The sequence below is a fragment of the Phalacrocorax carbo genome, chromosome 1, assembly GCF_963921805.1.
Source record: "Phalacrocorax carbo chromosome 1, bPhaCar2.1, whole genome shotgun sequence".
In the NCBI taxonomy this organism is placed as follows: domain Eukaryota; kingdom Metazoa; phylum Chordata; class Aves; order Suliformes; family Phalacrocoracidae; genus Phalacrocorax; species Phalacrocorax carbo.
In genome coordinates, this window is record NC_087513.1 from 123065186 (window position 1) to 123084918 (window position 19733).

At 37.7% G+C, this 19733-nt stretch overlaps 1 protein-coding gene across 4 annotated transcripts in view; it reads left to right on the plus strand.

The window, feature by feature from the left end:
• CASK (calcium/calmodulin dependent serine protein kinase) overlaps positions 1-19733 on the plus strand; it is a 217831-nt gene that overhangs the window by 47406 nt on the left and 150692 nt on the right. For all 4 annotated transcript variants that reach the window (XM_064473093.1, XM_064473100.1, XM_064473111.1 and 1 more), the window contains exon 2: positions 6150-6262. In XM_064473093.1, coding sequence (XP_064329163.1) covers positions 6150-6262 — 113 coding nt within the window. The remainder of the gene's footprint in view (positions 1-6149; positions 6263-19733) is intronic.

Genomic DNA, 19733 nt, shown 5'->3' on the forward strand with positions numbered 1-19733 from the left:
CATACACCTATTACTACAATAATTATCGAAAGCCAAATCTGCTTCTCTGTATGATGAGGTTAATAATTATTTGTAAATGGTTGTTTTCAGGGTGTGAGGTAGTTTCTGCTGTTTTCTTTTTTTTTTTTTTTTTAAAAAGTAACATAGTAGTATTGTTTTTGGTAGCAACAAGTAGATGTTCTGACAAAATTTATTAAGCATGTCCCTTCAGAGGTACCCTGCAGTGTAAATTCTTCTGTGGAGTTGCTTCTGATGGTAGAAAAACTTCAGTGATAAGGTCATTCTGAGTGTCTAGTTAGCTCTTATAGTGCACTGCATTGATATGACTATTCTTTTTTTAGCATGTTTCCCCACCCTCACCTCCGCATCAGGTATTTCTACGTCAAGTAACCAAAGTTTAAGTTACTCCAGCTTTTTTTTTTTTATACACAAGTGTTTCCCCTGAAGTTTTTGTTCCTATGTATAAAAGCTTCCTTAAGCCTTTAAAATAGGCAGTAGTTGAATATTTTTAAGCTGTAACAATAATTTCTTGTAACTCATGTTTTATCACTTAGCTAATATTTTTAAAATTTTTTTCAAATGCTATTATTTAAAGAAATGCCTGCTGTTTCCAAATCTTTTCTTGACTTCAGTTTCACTGTTTTTAAATTACCTGTTTCAAACCCTACCACTTTACTCAGTAGCCATTCTCCACCTATTTAATTATTTACAAAAACATTAAAAAATAAAATCTACATTGTACTCAAATATTATGTAAGCACTATGATTGAGTAATTTCAAAGGTGTTTCACAGAATCACAGGTTGGAAGGGACCTCAGGGATCGTCTAGTCCAAACTTTTTAGGAAGAGCACAGTCTAGACAAGATGGCCCAGCACCCTGTCCGGATGACTAATGAAGGTGTCCAACGTGGCCGAGTTTAAGTGATAATGTCTCGCAAAAATTTTCATGAAGGCAAAGGAAGACTTGTGAGTTGTGTTTTTTGGTTTTGAGTTTTGTGGGTTTTTTTCCCTACCATCGCTTTGGTGGTCTGTATATTCTTCTTTCTGTTGGATTAATATTAGAAAGTATGTATTGATATTGGGCTGAGATCCAACGAACTGCTGTCTTTTACTTTGTTCTTTGTATGTTTTATCCTAGAGTTGAGTTAAAACACAGACTTGGTTTTGAGGATGTGAACTGTTGAAGCATACCTGTGATAGAAATGTTGCTGCTTGTGAACTCAGTTTTGTGACTTGTACTGGGATATCTAATTTTCTAAAGAAGTATCAGATCTTCAACCGATATTGAACCCAAATGTTCTTCTGTGCCACAGTCATAATAATGCAGTATTTTAAATTTTCCTTTGAGAATGAAACAAAGAATGTCTACCCAACATTGCCAGTAATGGTTTTTTAAATATGGATGTCCTCTAATGTGCTAATTGACACAGAGGTTCAATCACTATTTTAAGCTGCAGTTCTGTGTGCAAATGAGCTGATATAGTGACTAACTGCAGATTTAGTTAATATTGGAAATACTTAATTTTCAAAAGAGGTTCACTTCAATCAAAAGGAAAATTAAAGAACAAGTATATATTTCTTAATAGTTAAGCCCTGTTAAATCAGGAAAAGGAATCCAAGGCCTTTTACTTCTAAATGGAAGCTGATTTTTAAAGGAGTGCTCTGTTCATTTGAAGAGATGTCATTCACTATTTTTTGTTTTACTGACAAAATGTTCAACTTGTGTTTCTTACCTTTTTTTTTAACTTAATGAAACTGAATTTGAGAGTCAAAATGTATTGTTTTATGTTAGGTTCCTCAAAAACTTGTGACTCACTTGGGAGAGATGTTGAGCCCATTCCTGGTGATCTGATATGTAAATGACTTAAAATCTCAAGTTTTGGGGTACTGAAGCATAGGTGTTCAGAAAGTGTCTTTATAGCATCCATCAGTAGGAACTCCATTCCCTCAAGTCAGCTCAGTTCATTCAGGGCATGGAAAGGGAACAGGCTGTAGTTACTGGTTGCAAGTATTTGTGCTTGTTAGGAGGCAACAAGGTGTATTTTAATCACAACCAGTTCTCATTCTTGCACACCAGCATGGATTGGAGGGAAGGGGAGAGGAAGCAGAACAGACAGATAAAACAACAAGACTCGAGTATAAAAAAATAAAGTTTGCAAAATAGTGGTTTAAGATCTTTTTCCTTGAAGTCGTAGTGACATACGCTAAGTAAAATACTTTAAAGATTATAAAAAAGGCTTTGATGGTGTGAAATTTTTAGGATTTTATTCTAATTCAGGTGCTGTACTCCTGAAGGAGAGAGTAATTAAAAAATTATTTTCTTCACGTTTCTGTCTAGCTGTTATAAAATTAACTGTTCTGTGCTAGCCAGTAAAGCTATTCAGGAGAAATTAGTTTCACTAGGGTTAAGGTTACATCAGGACCTGCCCTGCTTACTCAAAATTTTGGAAGCATGAAAGGAACTGGTTATAAGGCACCTCACCAGCATTCCTATCCACTTTTTTATGGCCTACATGTAATCATCAACCTCCTTAATAATATATTGTAATACATCGATTTCCATCTTCAGTAGACAGCAAAAATCAGCCTGCATTCCAACTTCAGTTTAAGAAAATACATTTTGCTTTTTGGTGTATATTGGAGGTGGGACTCCAAGTGTTGAAATGTGTTGCTGCCAATGCTGACAAAATATCAGTGAAAAATAGAATCTGTCCTTACTACTTGTGTATTTTAATGACTTTCACACTTCGAGCTAGTGTAGTCTGTTGTGTGCATGCTAACTGCAGTAAAAGATTTTGAAAGCTTGGGGGGAGGCGGGAGGGTGGGTCTGAAACCATAGATTTGCATATCTCAGCAGGCATATCTGTTCACGATAGCCAGAGAGAAATGAAATGTAAGACATGTTACCTGATAATTTTAGTTTGCATGACTGTTAAAAGATTAAGTCTGTAACTTCATCTTTAATTTAGTAATTACTTTAATTAAGTAATGCAACTTAACTCAGTTCCTCTGTTTTAATAAATAAAAAGATAAGGAGTCTGATCTATTTATAACAGTTTTGATGATTCCTTCTCCTATCTGCATCACCTGTGTATTTTAAATCTGTATAATCTGAGCTGCGGGGTTAGTAAAATGAGCTACAGAAATTGTCATTTAGTGAGGATGTGATATATGTTTCCCCAGTGGCAGATACAACTGTTGAATAGCAGCTTGTCTCATTTGAAAGATGAAATATTATACTCCTTATTCTGTCTGAGAAGAGTGTGATTTTTCATGATGAGACAGGATGGCCAGAAAGACTTTTCACAGAATCACAGAACGGTAGGGGTTGGAAGGGATCTCTGCAGATCGTCACGCTTGAGCAGGCACACCCAGAGCAGGGGGCACAGGACTGCATCTGGGCGGGTTTTGAATGTCTCCAGGGAAGGAGACTCCACAACCTCCCTGGGCAGCCTGTGCCACTGCTCTGGCACCCTCAAAGGAAAGAAGTTTTTCCTGAGATTCAGGTGGAACTTCCTGTGTTTCAACTTGTGCCCATTGCCCCTTGTCCTGTCATTGGGCGCTATTGAAAAGAGTCCAGTCCCATCTTCTTGACACCCACCCTTTAGATATTTATAGGTATTGATGAAATCCCCCCTCAGTCTTCTCTTCTCCAGGCTGGTCAAAGCCAGGTCTCTCAGCCCTTCCTCATAAGGGAGATGCCCCAGTCCCCTGATCATCTTTAATTTATGATTCCTCCAACTATCTCTCCTTGTCTGCTCAAAGTTAAGTACACACATTCAGGTGGCTGGGCAAGCTCTCCAGCCCAGACTTGAGGAAACGAGGAAATCTAAAAGTAACTTGGTCAACAGCAAGGGATATTTTTATTCATAGAGTTTATGTGAATGAACAGAAGTCAGGAGTCTATGTATAAGTAAGGATATAGTCTTGTCAGGCATCTATACCCTCTAGTGATTTACCATTCTGATCAGATTATGTTAAGAACATTATTTAATGTCATCAGAAAGGCTTTGTACGGGGAAAAAACCAATGAGAATGAAAAGAAAAAGGATCATTTTAATGAAATACATTTAGTTTCTAGTAATTTTTGGCAATTATGAATGAAAACAAGAGTTGCCAATGTTATTCTAAAGCTGTGGTTTAGGGTTTGAAATGTTTTTAAATTGCTATAGTTTAAATGTGTTTATACTATTTTTACTTTGACAGATGCTAAACGAGTAAGCAGAGACTTGAGATGAGAAATTGGTACTGATCTTTATAAAATGGGACTTTTAATAAAAGATTACTTTTTGAAATGTGGATGGAGGATTCCAAGTCAATAGTTGTAGTCCTTCCAATGCCAAATGAAGTCAGTTGAGCCTTTTGTGTTTACAGATGTAAGTGGGTTTCTATGTATTAGAGTCTTAATTGAACATCTTTTTAAAAATACCTGTGGAAACTATTGGTAAAAGACCAGATAATAGTGGGGTGTGGATTCAGAGGAGAAAATAGGTATCAGTAGGGGGGATTTCATTGTATGTTAGGAGCAAGGAAAGAGTTAAAAACCCATGTGTTTTCTTGTATAGTTAGTTCTGTTTGAGCACATCAGCATAATTCACATGTATATAGTTGTGCTTATATTTTTTTTCTTTGCTTGTGAACATTAGATTGTGATTCATTGACTGTTCTGGTATTCATGTTCTGGGTCAGAAATGATCCTATTTCAAGAAAATATTTGCAAGTGTGTTTAAAGAATACAAAACCAGTATTTTAGCTATGGGAGTACAAACTAGGTAGTCTGATGAATCACATACTTTGAATCATCTGGTATGCAAAGCAATACCAAAAGCCAGTTATCAAGGTCTGTAAGTGCCCTCAGAGGGACATGTCTCCCTTTTCAGGGAACCTTTTATTTTGACAATTGTGTTGCTTTGCTCTGTGATTGCTCAGAAACCTGTAAACTAACTTGCAGTTCGCTACTTTAATGGAAGAATTTGTCTTTTAAGCTATATTTAAGCATTTCTTTCACTCAGCAGGTGAATGTTCACTCAATAGATGAACTTCTGAACAAAGGCTCTTTCCAACCTCAAATTTTCCCTTACATCTTTTTGAGAAGACTTTAGAATGGATTTCTTTAGAACTATCATGTCAGTCATTAAATAAGTAGCAGTAAAAAAGAAATTATTTGCCACAACTCTTGCGGTCTTGAAACAATCCTACTCTGTTTCATAACCTATTAATTTTTTATGTTTGAAAGCTTGACCTACTGTAATTATCTGATTGTATTGTTTGTTGTTAACAATGGATGGAAGATTCTATATTTAAGTCAAGGAACCAAGAACATAAATCATCTAATAAAAGAAACTTCAAAAACTGTGTATTGGTGGTGATGGTTTTTAAAAGGTTGCCTTTGTTCTAACTTGTGTTTTGGCAAATGTAACTTCAATTTTGAAAAAATAACTAGCTTTTTATTAGTTGAGTGCAATACTAACATCTGTTTGTACTGATTTTATTAAATCTTTTTGTCTGTAACTTTTGTGGGGGTCTCTAAAGTGCCATAGATGAGAGGAAAGTATAAGCTTTTGCAGAATTTTGAGGTATTGTAATGGGAGGCTGTCTATATCTAGTGATGTCAAATAATCTCAAAATAAACCTAGTTTGTGTAAAACAATCAGACAAATAAAACCAAACAGCATGACTTAACAATTCTGTTACTCTTACCATTGTTTTGAAGGAATAAACTTTCAGTTGCTTCACATAATAATTTCTAAACTCTAGCCTAGGACTGAAAGCAAGAATGTGTTTGTCACCTCTGTTTCCCCCCCTCCCCCCTTATTTGGATTATGCATCCAAATAAAGTCCACTTAAAATCTAATAACAACGTCAGTATGTTACACAAGGTTTCTAGAGTATAGCCTTTCTAAAGGGACAGGGTAAGAGAATATGTCTTTAATATAGGAAAATACTCGTTTGGTGTTCTTTACACTAGTCTGTAGTTAAAATTATTAATTTTACATTTAATTGGCAGCAAGGATGAGAGGTATAAGCTTCTGTGTAAATACTACACTTGAATTTTGGAATCAAAACTTTATTTAGAAATAATAGAATTGTAGCTCAACACATAGAAGAGAATGGTTTATTCATTGCTGTTTCGTGTGTGTGTGTTTCAGGGGTCCATTCAGCGTTGTGCGGCGATGTATCAACAGGGAAACAGGACAACAGTTTGCTGTAAAGATTGTCGATGTAGCAAAATTTACTTCAAGTCCTGGATTAAGCACAGAAGGTAAGAATGAACAATTAATAGAATTCTAAGCAGACAGGTTTTCTTTAATCGGTCAACCTTTTCTGTGTTTGTTAGCTTTTTAAGATCCTTTCTGGTTAATATTTTGTAGTTTTAAAGCAAGGTCTTATATCTCACATTTAACCTGATTTAACTTAGTGCATACATTTCTAATCTTTAGTAGTTCCTACAGCTATCCAGTTGTGATAATACATACAAGAAAAAATAGTAGGTCTATACTAACTCTAAGCCATTGCTATTTCTGTTTGGATTATTTTAAAAGTGAATTTCTTAAAAATTAATTAAGAATCAAAAAAACATACAAAGAAAGTAAAGTAAGAACACATGAGTTTTGCTTTTCCTAGTCTATATTTAGCAAGTAATTTGCTATAAAATGGGTGAAAACTTGAGATAAGTGTGTGAAATTATATAACTGCGTACATTTTTCATATAATCAGGATTTTAAAACAATGCTGCAGAACTTCGACAGTGTAAATAAAAGGCTGTAACTCTTATTATTTTACCCTAAATAGGAAATGTTATATCTTTTCTAAGTTGATTTTGCAACTTGTGTGTAAAGTGCTGCTTTTATGCTATAAGAAAATGAGCATAGTAACTGAATGACAATCACTGTGTATTCCATGTCCAGTGTATTTTTGCTGGAGATTATGTTCTTTTATATGGTAATGTTTGGAGATTCCACTTGTGCCATCTAAGTCCTTATGAACCCAAGTTCAGCAGCAAAAAGGTTCAATGGCTTTTTTTAGTAATTATAGCAAACGGTGTTAAGCCTTAATGGGTAGTTTGATTGGGGAAAAATCTCAGATCTTGCTTCAGACTTTACTAAAGATTTTCATTTAAATCTGGTAATTGCTTACTTAAATTGCTAGTTTCTTTTTCCTAGCCCTCCAACAAAAGACATGCTTTTCACAATATTCAGCTTGTAGATAGCCACATGATGGTTTCAGTAGGTTATACCTAAAGCATCATATTTTGAGCTAGTGTATTTTTAGCAAAATTATTTGGTATCTGCTAAAGAAGTTCTGTCTGTATTCTAGTCTTTTTCTGAGCCTCATCTTAACTACTGATGCTAGGACACATTTCCACCTTTAGTGGAGTGCTGCTTTCCTCACTCCATGACAGTAAAATTCAACCTTTTGGGGCCACGAAGGAATAATTGCTGAAAGGGAGAAATAGTAGGCAAAGGAGTAGGACTCATCAGGAGGGAAAGAGAAGCCAACAGAAATTATATGTTCACTTGGAAAAAAAATGGAGGATAGCTGTTGACGGTTTGCATTTGCTACCTGGGAATAATGAAAAGACTTGGGAGTATACTAAGAATTTTCGGGTTTCTGATTCCACTTGTGTTATATTGATATATCTAGAATTCAAGCTGGCAGATTATTGAGTTAACAGATCATAAACACTTTCTGGGTTTAGTGGGTTTTTTGGTTTTGTTTTGTGGATTTGGTTGTGGGGTGGGGGGTTGTTCTTTGTTGGTATTGGGGTTTTTTTAAAGGTTTTGTACTTCTGTGCATTAGATTTGTAATATTAAGACACATAAGCCGTACAAGTGAATGTGCAGCAAGTCTGTCATTCTACATAAGAATCTGAGCCTGTTTTTCACAAACTCTTTCCAAATTGTTTACGCTTTATTTTGTTCTGCGTTGGTTTTTATTTTTTTTTCCTTTGGTTGGGTGTTTGTTGTTTTTTATTTTTTTCCTGACCTCTCCTCTATCCAGATTTTAGCTTTTTTTTTTTCCCCTCCCCCTAAAGTTTTTATTTTTGGCTTGTTTCTGATACAGCATTCATTACACACATTAGTGGGGAGCCATGATGGTGGGACTCGCATAAGATAAATATTAGATAACTTACCTGGGAGGAAGCTGTATTTGTAAATTGTGTTTCAGTGTAAGCTGGAATGAAATGCAAGATTTATCCTTAGGAACATTCTTTACCTCAAATTTTTGCCCTCTTCAGGACTGTTTTGGTCCTGAAAGTTATCTTTGTACAACAGCCTTTCCCTGAGGCACAGGAGAGGGAGAGCAGGACATTCTGTAAATGAGGGAGCTGACGACAGTTTCGTCCATTAATTTCACATACATGTAGAGTGCTGAGAGGGAAAGGGCCCAATATGCCTCCACGCTTATGATTTTGTTCTTGAATGCTTTTGCATAAGTACCCATGTGGGATGAAATGTGTTTACAGGTAAGAACTTCGTCTTTACATTTGTCAGCAGTGTATTCTTGTGGCAAAGGCAGCCAACTGCATAGTAGACTGTTGCAAAAGTGTAGCCAGCAGTGATTATTCTCTCTATTCATCCCTAGTGAGACCACATCTGCAGTTTTGGTTTCCCCAGTACAAGAAAAATAATGATGTACTGGCATGAGCCCAACAGAGATGGACTGAGAGAACTGGGTTTATCTAGCCTTAGGAAGAGAAGCAAAGGTGAGATTTTAGTGCTGTCTTCAAGTACTTCAAGTAATAGAAGGGTACAGAGCAGATGGAGCCACACTCTGCATATAGGCACACAGTGAAAAGACAAGAGGCCATGCAGAAAAGTTGGAACATAGAAAATTCCAAATAGAGACAAACAGACAAAAAAAATCACCCTGTGAGTCATAAAACTCTGCTACAGGTTGCACAGACAGATTATGGAGAGCATCCTCAGAGATGCTCAGAACTGGGCTACACAAGGCCCAGTTGCCTGATCTACTTTGACCTGCTCTGAGCAAGAGTTTGGACAAGGTGACCTCCAGAGGCTCTTCCCCACCTACATGATTCTGTGATTCTGTTGTATTAGCATCAACAGCCTACCTGTAATCTGTGGGGCAATATAGCTTTAATACTCTTTAGGGACAAAATTTAGACTTAATAGCACTGTGCTTAAAAGAGTTAATTTAAACCTGATTTTGAAGCAGCATTTCAATTTAAAAAGAATATCTCAAGTGATTTTTGTCTGTGTGCATCTCTGCAGTGGTTTGGTAATAGGAGAAAAAATTAATGCTATGTAACGATGCCTGACAGCTAACAAATCTAATTTAGGCTACATTCTATTGGATTTAAGTATTAGTATTCATGGTCCTGCATACTGTGTGTCATCAGTCTCTGTAGTGTTGTAATTCAACCATCTTAATGAAGTATATTGACACCTTGTCACTGTTCAAGTGGCCGCATGATCTACTGGATTAATGCTGGCTATTTTACATGATGACAAATTCTACTACAGTTCACTATGTTTTCATATCGCAGAGATAAAAAAAATTCAAAAGATACATAAGAAAATGTGAAGCTTGATTATGTTTAGGTATAAAAGAGACTATTTTGTACAGTTCAACTAGGGGATTCATGTGGAAGAGTCCTTGATGCTCTCAGAAGCTAGTTTACTCATTAAGGTCTAATAAAAAATCAGTATAAATAGACTTATTTTCAAATACAGTTCTTAGTTGCTGAACTTAGAACTTTTGGTATAGAGAAGTGTTAAAAGCATTTTCCTTATTTTAATTTGTTACAGCTCACACCATAGTTACTTCTTAGGTTTCTTCTGCTGCTCTCTTCACATCCCATGCATTTTCTTTTCCTTTTATTTTCCTCTGCATGGCTTTCAGTTAGCTGATCTAACACCAAATATCTATAAGTGCAAACACTATTTCTCAGGAAGAGAATGGTGACTGGCTCCTTACTACGTAGTAAAAACCAATATATGTTATTTGTCTGCCTTTTCTTAATGTCAGATTGCTCCCTTGTAAAATGCTGAGTTTTTTAACGCAATTTAAAGGGCAGTGCCCCATGCTTACAGTGCACATCTTTTGAAGTTGCTTTTCAAGATTAAATTAATTGTATTTTAGATTCAGTTATCTGTAATTCATTTTGAAAGAAATGCCCTCAAAAAGAAAGTGATTACCATTACTTCCACAACCTTCTAAATAGGCTAGGCCTATTTGTTAGGCTGATATATGGATCTGCACAGGTTTGTATGCATGCAAGCCACTGTGAAGCTGAATAGATGAGATGTTCAGGAAAGATTCAGGTTTCCTTTAGATCCCCAACTGGTTCTACTGTGTCATGATTTAGCACCAGTCAGCAGCTAAACACCACACAGCTGCTTGCTCACTCCCCCCGCTCCTGTGGGATGGGGGAGAGAATCGGAAGGGCCAAAGTAAGAAAACTTGTGGGCTGAGGTAAGAACAGTTTAATAATTAAAATAAAACAATAATAATGATGAAAAGGAAAATAATGAGAGAAAGAAAGAGGTGAAACCTTAGGAGGGGAAAAAAACCCAAGAATTGATGCAACAGCTCACCACCCGCTGACTGACAATGCTGGTCCCTGAGCCGCTATGGCTGCTTCCCCCAGCCAACTCCCCCCAGATAATATACTGGGCATGACGTCATATGATATGGAATATCCCTTTGGTCAGTTTGGATCAGCTATCTTGGCTGTGCCCCCTCCCCTCCTGGCTTCTTGTGTACCCGGCAGAGCATGGGAACCTAGAAAAGTCCTTGACTAGTACAAGCACTGCCCAGCAACAACTAAAACATCAGTGTGTTATCAGTATTATTCTCATACTAAGTCCAAAACACAGCCCCATACCAGCTACAGTGAAGAAAATTAACACTACCCCAGCTAAAACCATGACATACTGGAAGCAGGCTGTGCAGGCAGTCTCTGCAAAATGTTTTGGTTGTGACAAAGGACAAAATTGTAGCCAAGAAAGAATTGTTTTGAATATAATTCCTGGACTACTAGTACTGAAAAGGGCAAGATAATGGAATCAAAACTGGTATTGCTATGGATCATTCAAGAATTTCAACATTATTTCATTGGGGGAGAAAAATGTGAAAGTTGGCATCAGTTTTGTTCTTTCCACAAAGGGCCTACAGATCTTTTCTGTGACATATTTTCAGGTTGTGAGTGATTTTCTTACAGTTGAGACCTTACCCCTGTCGGTTCTTTTAATTCTTTTTTTTAGACTTGCATTTTTTAAAGTTACTTTGTTAATGCAGTTCATTTGAAAGGCTTTTTAAAATTCTGAGTAAAGATGCACAACAGACTATCTTAACCTTTTGATATTGGAAGGCTGTGGTGAATCATGAGTTATTTTTTGCAAAAGTGTGTGTGTAAGGTTCTGTTCTTCCCTCCCTCTTTTTTCAAGGGTTTAAGCAAAAATGCAGTGTTAGTGTTGAGCTCAAGTTTTTTAGTACAAAATACTACAAATCTGTATGTCATTGAATTTTATGATACTATATCATACGTAGGCTTGATTTGAAGAAAGAGCAAGTGACTCTGCTTTTGATTTGGAAACACCAACTTATTTGGTATTTCTGGTAGTTGTCAGTTCTGTGTTGTACATTATTTCATAGATCACAGGAGTTACTTCCTTCTGTGTGGCATTATTGGGCCCACACCTGAGCTGCTGTGTCCAGTTTGGGCCTTCACAATTTGTGGGATGCTAAAGAACTGAAAAGGTCCCAGCAAAGGACTATCAAGATAGTCAGGACCCTACAGCACATAATGGATAAAGAGAGGTTGAGGGAACTGGGTTTGTTTAGTGTGGTGAAGAGGAGGCTAAGAGGGTGATGTAATAGTAGTCTACAATTACTTGAAGAGTTAAAAAAATGGTAGAGCCAAGCTTTTTTTTAACAGCGACAGCTATTAAAACAAAGAGTAATGGCCAGACATTGCTCCTTGGAAGGTTCAGGTTGAACATGAGGAAAAACTTGTCCACTGGGAGGGTGGTGCAGCAGATACAGGTAGCCCAGAGAGATTATAGGACCTCTGTCCCTGGAGGTTTTCAATACTCTACTAGATGAAGGCACAGCTGTCCTGATCTAATGTTAGCACTAACCTTACTTTGAGTTGAGGTCAGATGGGATGACCATCAGAGGTAATTTCCCACCAGCGTTTGTGTGATTTAGTGAAAATATGAGGAAAGCACCATTATAGGTTTCCTTTCTTGAAGGTAGAAAATATGAGGGTATTTCAGAGAACGAAAATCTGCATCAACTTGACTTTGATTTCTCTTTTATTACTGTCTTAACCCTATGAGAAATCTTAAAGTATTTAGTGATAGTAGTGTTGCAGATATACAGGAGCTTTCTTGAACATTCATTGAGTTCGTATGTCTCTGTACTTGAAGAGGTTGAGGCATCTGTTTATAGAATGTATAAATCACATGGTATTAGTGACACCTCTGTTAAGAATATGCACAAATATGGAATTTTGAAGTGAAGGTGTTTAAAATGTTGGTAGCTGCCTGTCATGGAGTTTATGTTGCTGGTCTTTTAAATACTACTCTAGTTTCTGTGTATGCTGTACTACTAATACAGCAGGTTGGTGTAAAAAGGTGGGAAGGATTTGAGTTTACTGTTTAGCTATGGTAATACAAAATCAAGTATAAAAAGAATGCTTTTCTTCTTCTACTTCTTTCATACATGGGTAGAACTGTTCCTGTTTTGGTACAGGAAATGTTACTTAAGCCTTTCTGAGGGGTTTGCTTGTTTTAAGTTAATGAAGGATTTGAGTTTTCTTCTTTTCTTCTTTTCTTCTTCTGGAGAAGCTGATTTGGTTATAAATTCGACTAATTTGTATGTATAAATTTCATATATGTCTAATTGTTTTATAATTCTGCTGTAACTTTCACAAACAAAGTGCCATTAGAATTAAATACTTCTGTGCAGAAATACAACATCAGAGATGGAACCAAACATTTTTTCCCAGAAGAGATTTCTGTCAGTGTTGAAGCATGTTAACTGTATAATAGATACAATGAATCACATAAATGCATGAAAACATAACAAGGATTTCCTTTTCAGAACTCCTTTTTTTCTTGCTACTGGAAGTCAGTTCACTGCAGAAATGGTGCACATGTTTTTTTGGTTAGAAACATAGGATTCAGTCTTGGGCAACACTTCATTTTTTTTTTTTAAGTGTAAAATACAGCCTTATGAATTAGGAGCCTTTTTTGGTGCTGTTTCTAGCATGTGCCTAGACACAGGCTTCCAGGAGTGGGAGTCCAGGTGTCACTGGTCAAATAAATCATCGTTTTGACCTCTTTTGGAGTCCCATGTACAAATCTGATTGGTCCAGGGACGCAAATATGAAGTTCTAGAAGGAAATATGGCCTTTCATCCAGATCATAAGCAGAGTAGCAAAAAGATGACTGCCAGGTATTTGGGACATCCTGTGGTGTCTTGAATACCTTACAAAAGTTTTGGAAATACCTGTTCTAGATTTGTTTTGTGTTTTTTTTGCTGGTGATAGGCCTGTCATTGAAACGTCCATCCCAGTCAGCTACAGTTGCATCCTCAGTCAGTCACTCTGAACCTGATACTGCTTTCCAAACCATATCTCCCAAACTGTAATGAGAAAGATTGTAGTTGAGCAGAGTTCTAAAAGACCTTCTATACCCCCAGAAAGCCAAAGAAAATAAAATATCACAGACACACTTTGCTGTTATTCAAAAATAGTCTTTAAAATCTCATACTATTTCAATCTCGCCTGTCCCTTTAATAAATATTTAGTTGCATATGGTAGTTTAAGAGTATGATGACATATGTGATTATGTTTGGTAGCTAAATATGTGAAGTATTTGGTAAAGGAGATGCCTAAGAACTCCCTGCTTTGTGTCAATCAGAAACAGGCCTGAAGAACCTAAGAGGATAACATATTGTTGAAGTTTCATTGCCTCTAAGTGCATTTACACAGATGTGGGCCCATTCCGTCAGGGCCCAAAGGTGCTGAAGGAGCTGAGAGGTATCATTGTGAGGCCACTCAGGATAATCTTTGAATGATCTCGGTGACTGGGAGAGGTGCCTAAGGACTGGAGGAGAGCAAATGTCACTCTGATCTTCAAAAAGGGCAAGAAGGGGGACCCAGGAAACTACACGTCTGTCAGCTTCACTTCCATCCCTGGGAAGGTGATAGAACAACAACAACAATCCTGGAAACCATTTCCAGGCACATGTAGGACAAGGAAGTCAGCATAGATTTGCCAAGGGGAAGGCATGGTTGACCAACTTGAGAACCTTCCAAGACGAAATGACTGGCCTGGTAGATGAAGGAGAGCAAGGGATTTTGTCTGCCTAGACTTCAGGAGGGCCTTTGACACTGTCTCCTTAAAGATCCTCATTGAGAAGCTGAAGAAGTACAGGCTGGTTGAGTGGACAGTGAGGTGGATTGAAAACTGGCTGAATGGCCAGGCCCAGAGGGTGGTGATCAGTGGCACAAAGTCTAGCTGGAGGCCAGTAACTACCAGCGTACCCCAGGGGTCCAATGCTGGGTCCAGTCATCTTCCACATCTTCACATCTTCACTAATGATCTGGGCGATGGGGCAGAGTGTACCCTCAGCAAGTTTACAGATGACACCAAACTGGGAAAAGTGGCTGATATACCAGAGGGCCATGCTGCCATCCAGAAGGACCTCAGCTGGCTGGAAAAATGGATTGACAGGAACCTCATGAGTTCAACAAGGGGAAGTGTACAAAGTCCTGTGCATGTGGAGAAACAACCCCAGGCTCCAGTACATACTGGGGGATAACGAGTAGGAAAGCATCTTTGCAGGAAGGGCCTTATGGTGGTTCTGGTGGACACCAAGTTGAACATGAGCCAGCAGCGTGCCCCTGCGGCAAAGAAAGGGTTAAAGGTATCCTGGGCTGCATTAGGAGGAGTGTTACCAGCAGGTGGAGGGAGGTGATCCTTCCCATCTACTCAGCCCTGTAGTGTCCTGGAGTGCTGTGTCCAGTTCTGGGCTCCCCAGTACAAAAGAGACATGGACATACTGAAGAGAGTCCAGCAGGGGGCCATGACTAAGATGATGAAGGCACTGGAGCACCTCTCATCTGAGGAAAGGCTGAGAGAGCTGGGACTGTTTAGCTTGGAGAAGGGAAGGATCAGGGGGCATGTGTACAAATACCTGAAGGGAAGGTGCAAAGAAAATGGAGCCAGGCTCTTTTCAGTGGTGCCCAGTGACAGGACCAGAGGTGGGGCACAAATGGGAACACAGAAGGCTCTGCCTGAACATAAGAAAATATTATTTTGTGTGTGTGTGTGTGTTTACCCTTTTACCCTGAGCATGCATTAGTCATCAGGACATGTTCCTGGGCAACTAGCCTTAGGTGGCCCTGCTTGAGCAGGGGTGTTGGACCAGATGACCTCCAGAGGTCCCTTCCAATCTCAAACTAATCTGTGATTCTACAAGTGCAGCTTCATAACTTCTTTGATGGGTGGATGGCTGTCTTATGATGGGCCTGGGAACAACGGCGCAGGGTATTAATTTGGCTCTCCCCTGTCCCACACACCATAGTCTCTCTGTGCTCCTTTGTTGGGTGAGCAGATGAGGTTTTATGACATAACCTAACAATGTTCCTTTTCTAAAACCCCAGTTGAATTATAGCTGCCTTCTTGCTTAAGAAAACAAACTGTTTGAGAAGGAGTTTGAGACAAGTAAGTTTGTTTGAAAAAGAAATCTAGGTTGGAGGAGGAAGCAAGGATGTTCCTGAAGTAGTAAGCAATGCCTGGAGATTTTATCAGTGCAGTAAGCCAAATGACAAAGGTGCGTTTCTTAGCTCTCTTTGTAAAGCGAAGTCATAATTAAATTTATGCAAAGAAATCTGGAAATACGCTTTTAAAAATATTTATTTTGAGGACGCTCTCAAGCCTTCATTCTTAAACCTTCTTGTCTTTAATTTCTCTACAAATTGCATGAGGTATATCCAACTTCTGTTCTGAAGAATGAAAACGCTTTCCAAAACACTTCTGTCTTTGTACACAGTCTGCACTCGTCTAACAAATCCTGATTCTTGCCAATAGTCCAGAAATAGGCTTCTAACTGTGCTTGCCATAATTCAGGCTAGTTACAAACATAGGGAAGATAATAAGCGTCAGCTGTATTTTCAAATATTTTCTGTTTGTATGTGAGCATGTATTCTGTTCTGGTTTGTGCAATCAACAAAACTCAAGATTAATTGCAGCTGAGCTGCAATTTCTGTTAATTTGTTGATCCAAAGAGAACTTCCTTTGACTCTTAAATGTTGGGTTTTGGTTTTCTGTGAATCTAAAAATATATGTCACTGTGATATAATAAATAATGATCTTTATGCAATATCAGTCTTCTAGAACTGCTTTCATGTTAGAATGACAAACCTGATCTTCATGAAAACTTTCATTCTAACATCTGCATCAGCAAATATTTGACTAATACATGTAGTATATAGAAGTTGAGAAATCTCCATAGTATGTCATTGTGTGGGAGAATGGAAAAACTCTGAGAAGAAAGTTCAAAATGTATGGGGTTCAGGAAGTTGTCACTATGTCATTTGCTTGTGAGAATTAGATACTGTAGGTCACATTAGCAGATACTAACTTGTACAAATGCAAAGGTATCCACCTTTCTTGGGTGCAAGTCAATGGGTTTAGTCCAGTTGTAAACAATGCCAAATGATGGCTGTGTCTTCCAGGGTAAGAGTTGCCTCAGTAAGGGGAAAAAAAAAATCTTGTAATCTTTTTAAGTAAAGAAAATGTTTGGATTAAAAAAAAAGGTTAAAAAACCCAATTAAGTCTACCTGATATGAAGGCAGACAGAAATATTTGTTGCTTGGAAGCTATATTGTAAAACAGTTTAAAGAAAAAATCTTGGCTAACATATAGAGCAGAATATTGGACATTTGTAGCTTCCCAGCAAATAGAAGCATTTTGATTTAAATATATCAAAGACCTGGAGGTCTTGAGGAGACCTATGAACTTAATTCTGTTTCTTAAAATCTTTCTACATTTTATCTGCTATGCTAGTTCTACCACATAAAATATTATCGTGTCTGTTGTGTTCCAGTATATTAATTATTTTAATAGAATGAAAGAAGTTAGGTACAAACAGTAAGTGGTTGTCTATACAGTTAAATTTAAGATAAAAATCCACTTTAAAAAAACTTGAATGAACATGTTATATGAATTCAGTTTTATCTTTAATACTGCATTTTCTATGTTTTTAAACTATTACATGTATAACCAGTAACTTCAAGAATTGGAGACAACTGTCATTTTTCTTGCTGTAGAGTATTAGAAATTGAAGACGTATGGTTTTAAAACACTTCAATCATGTAACTACCTGAAGACAGAAGGATGAGAATATTATATCTAACTAAGCACTGCAAGATACTTGCATTTTCTTAGGGTTATAGCCTAGCAATGTTGGGTTTTTTAAGTGCCAAAGGCTTGAAGGGAGAGACCTGTTTAGCTCTGTGTATTACTGCAGTCTGAGCACTCTGAAACAGCACTTACAGGCATGGCATTTTCCAACTACAAGTCATGTATTTTAGTGAAGGCACTTGCCATGGACACCTGGATAACCTACTCACGCTGAATGTATTGTATGTATTTGATTTCCTGGTATGAATCCAACCAACAAATATACACAGTGTAAGTAAGTAAATTGTCAGTGTAAATAAAAATACTGTGATCTATAGTTTGTTTACTTAAAATCTATGACAGAGATTTTTCTTGGGGGTTGTTTTTTAAGATCAACTCATACACAAGTAAGACTTACGGTGAGTTTCTTTGCTGGGGCAGGGGACTGATCTATGTATGTATTTTGCCTAAAATATTCAGTGGTCAAATTCTTTCTTTTTTGGAAGTTGCTGTAGAAGAAAAAGCCTGATTGCAAATGAGACTGGTGCTAAGAAGTAATGCTTTATTCTCTCAGAATGCCTTAGCATTTGTTAAGGCTCTTAAATGAGGATTTATTTTTAATACTTTACAGAACTGAGAAATTACTTTAAAGATACATTCCAAGTTCCACAGAAGGTTATTAGCAGAGTCAGCAATATAAAATCCAAGCTTCTTGATTTCCTCTTGTTTCCCAGAAAACTAACTAAAGTTAGGTTAAAAAATATATTGTTTGATCTACTGTGACAGAACCAACTATTGTAGGTTTCTTAATATCTGTCATTTTTAACGTTGCCTGTGCTATAGTGACAATTAACAATTGCAGGTCCTCGTAAAAATATTGCCTTAGTTTATAGCATCATAAATAGAAGTACTGTTTTGCCTGAGTAAGGTAGATTTTTTTCCTTAGCCAAATCAACTAAGTATTTGAATCCAGGATGCCACCACATAAATGGTTATTACAGTGTGTGTGTGTTACACATCAGTGTTTTCAGGTCTGTACAGGTTACCATCGCTGTATTCTCTTTTGTCCTCGTAGTTTCTTTTGAAAAGCAGTGCAAAACTGGAGCCTGTGTTTCCAGGACAGGGCTGGATGAATGGGATTGATATGTTTGGAAAGAAGCTTTTCAGCTCTAATGTTGTAGTTTTACAAGAACCTCTGTTCTGCTGCTGCTGCAGAGTGATAGGGCACCTGTCATCTCTGTCTCTCAAAACCTTATCTGTTTGAGGGGAAAACCAGTAAAGAAACTAGTATGCCCTGCAAATGTAAGATGCTAACCTCTGGGATTATTAGATGCCACATACCATCCCTGCAGTGTGTGAGTGAGTCTCACTGTTTTGCATCTCCTCCCCTTCCCCCTCAATAAGATGGGCTGAACTGATTTAACATTTCCTGTCTGCTGAAGGGGGAGGGAAAGCCCTGTTTCTTCAACCCAGGTTCCTTACTATGCAGTCCTGTTGCTTCATTTGCATTGGCTTTGGTGCTTTATTGACCTTTGGACTGACTGATTTATTTTAACTCAAGCTGGGGGAAAAAGTGAACCGACGACTTGCACCCTAAGTCTCCTAGTCTTTACTTTCTTGTTGATTGGCTTGCTTCCTTTTTTAAAATGTGCCTTATTTAGAAACCTGTTAGGGTCAAAGAAGAATTACCTTGTTAAGGGGAAAGAAAAAGTGAACGCAGTTTGAATTTATTCAGCTGGGTATTTTGATATTCTCTTTAGAGAAAAATGTTTCTGTATATGTGTCTTAGTCTAGAATCTGAGATAATAAACCAGTGTGGGATGCTTTGAAAACAGAAGAGAGGTTCACTACTTTTAAGGGCTTCCAGTGACTCTCTTTAACACGAGTGCGAGCTGGGATTGGAGTAGGAACTGTAGGAGCATGTCCTGTAAATAAGTGTGGTTGCTACCTCCATTCCTTCCTAAATAGCTGGTAAGCATTGTTTGTTTTTTCTTTTTGCCTTAAATGACAAGCAAAGAGGCTAGCTGGAGAAAGTGCATACACAAGGTAACATTAACAAGGGGGGTGAGAGGAAAAAGCCTCACATTTTATCAAGCTGCTATCCTTATCTGTGCTACTGTCTATCTGGTAGGACTGGTCAGCAACTAAATATCAATTAAAGAACTGAAGATACATATTCTGTTCTAGAAATTTCCTGGACTACCAGTCTTCTCCCCCCAGTCTCCTATTTGTGTCATGTCCTGTTCTGTTTGTGAGTGTGGAGCTGTCTGTGTGATTGGCCCTTCTTCAAGGGAACTGCCTGGTTTACTGAAGGCACGCGTTCAGTTGGGATTTACTGCTTTTGTCTCA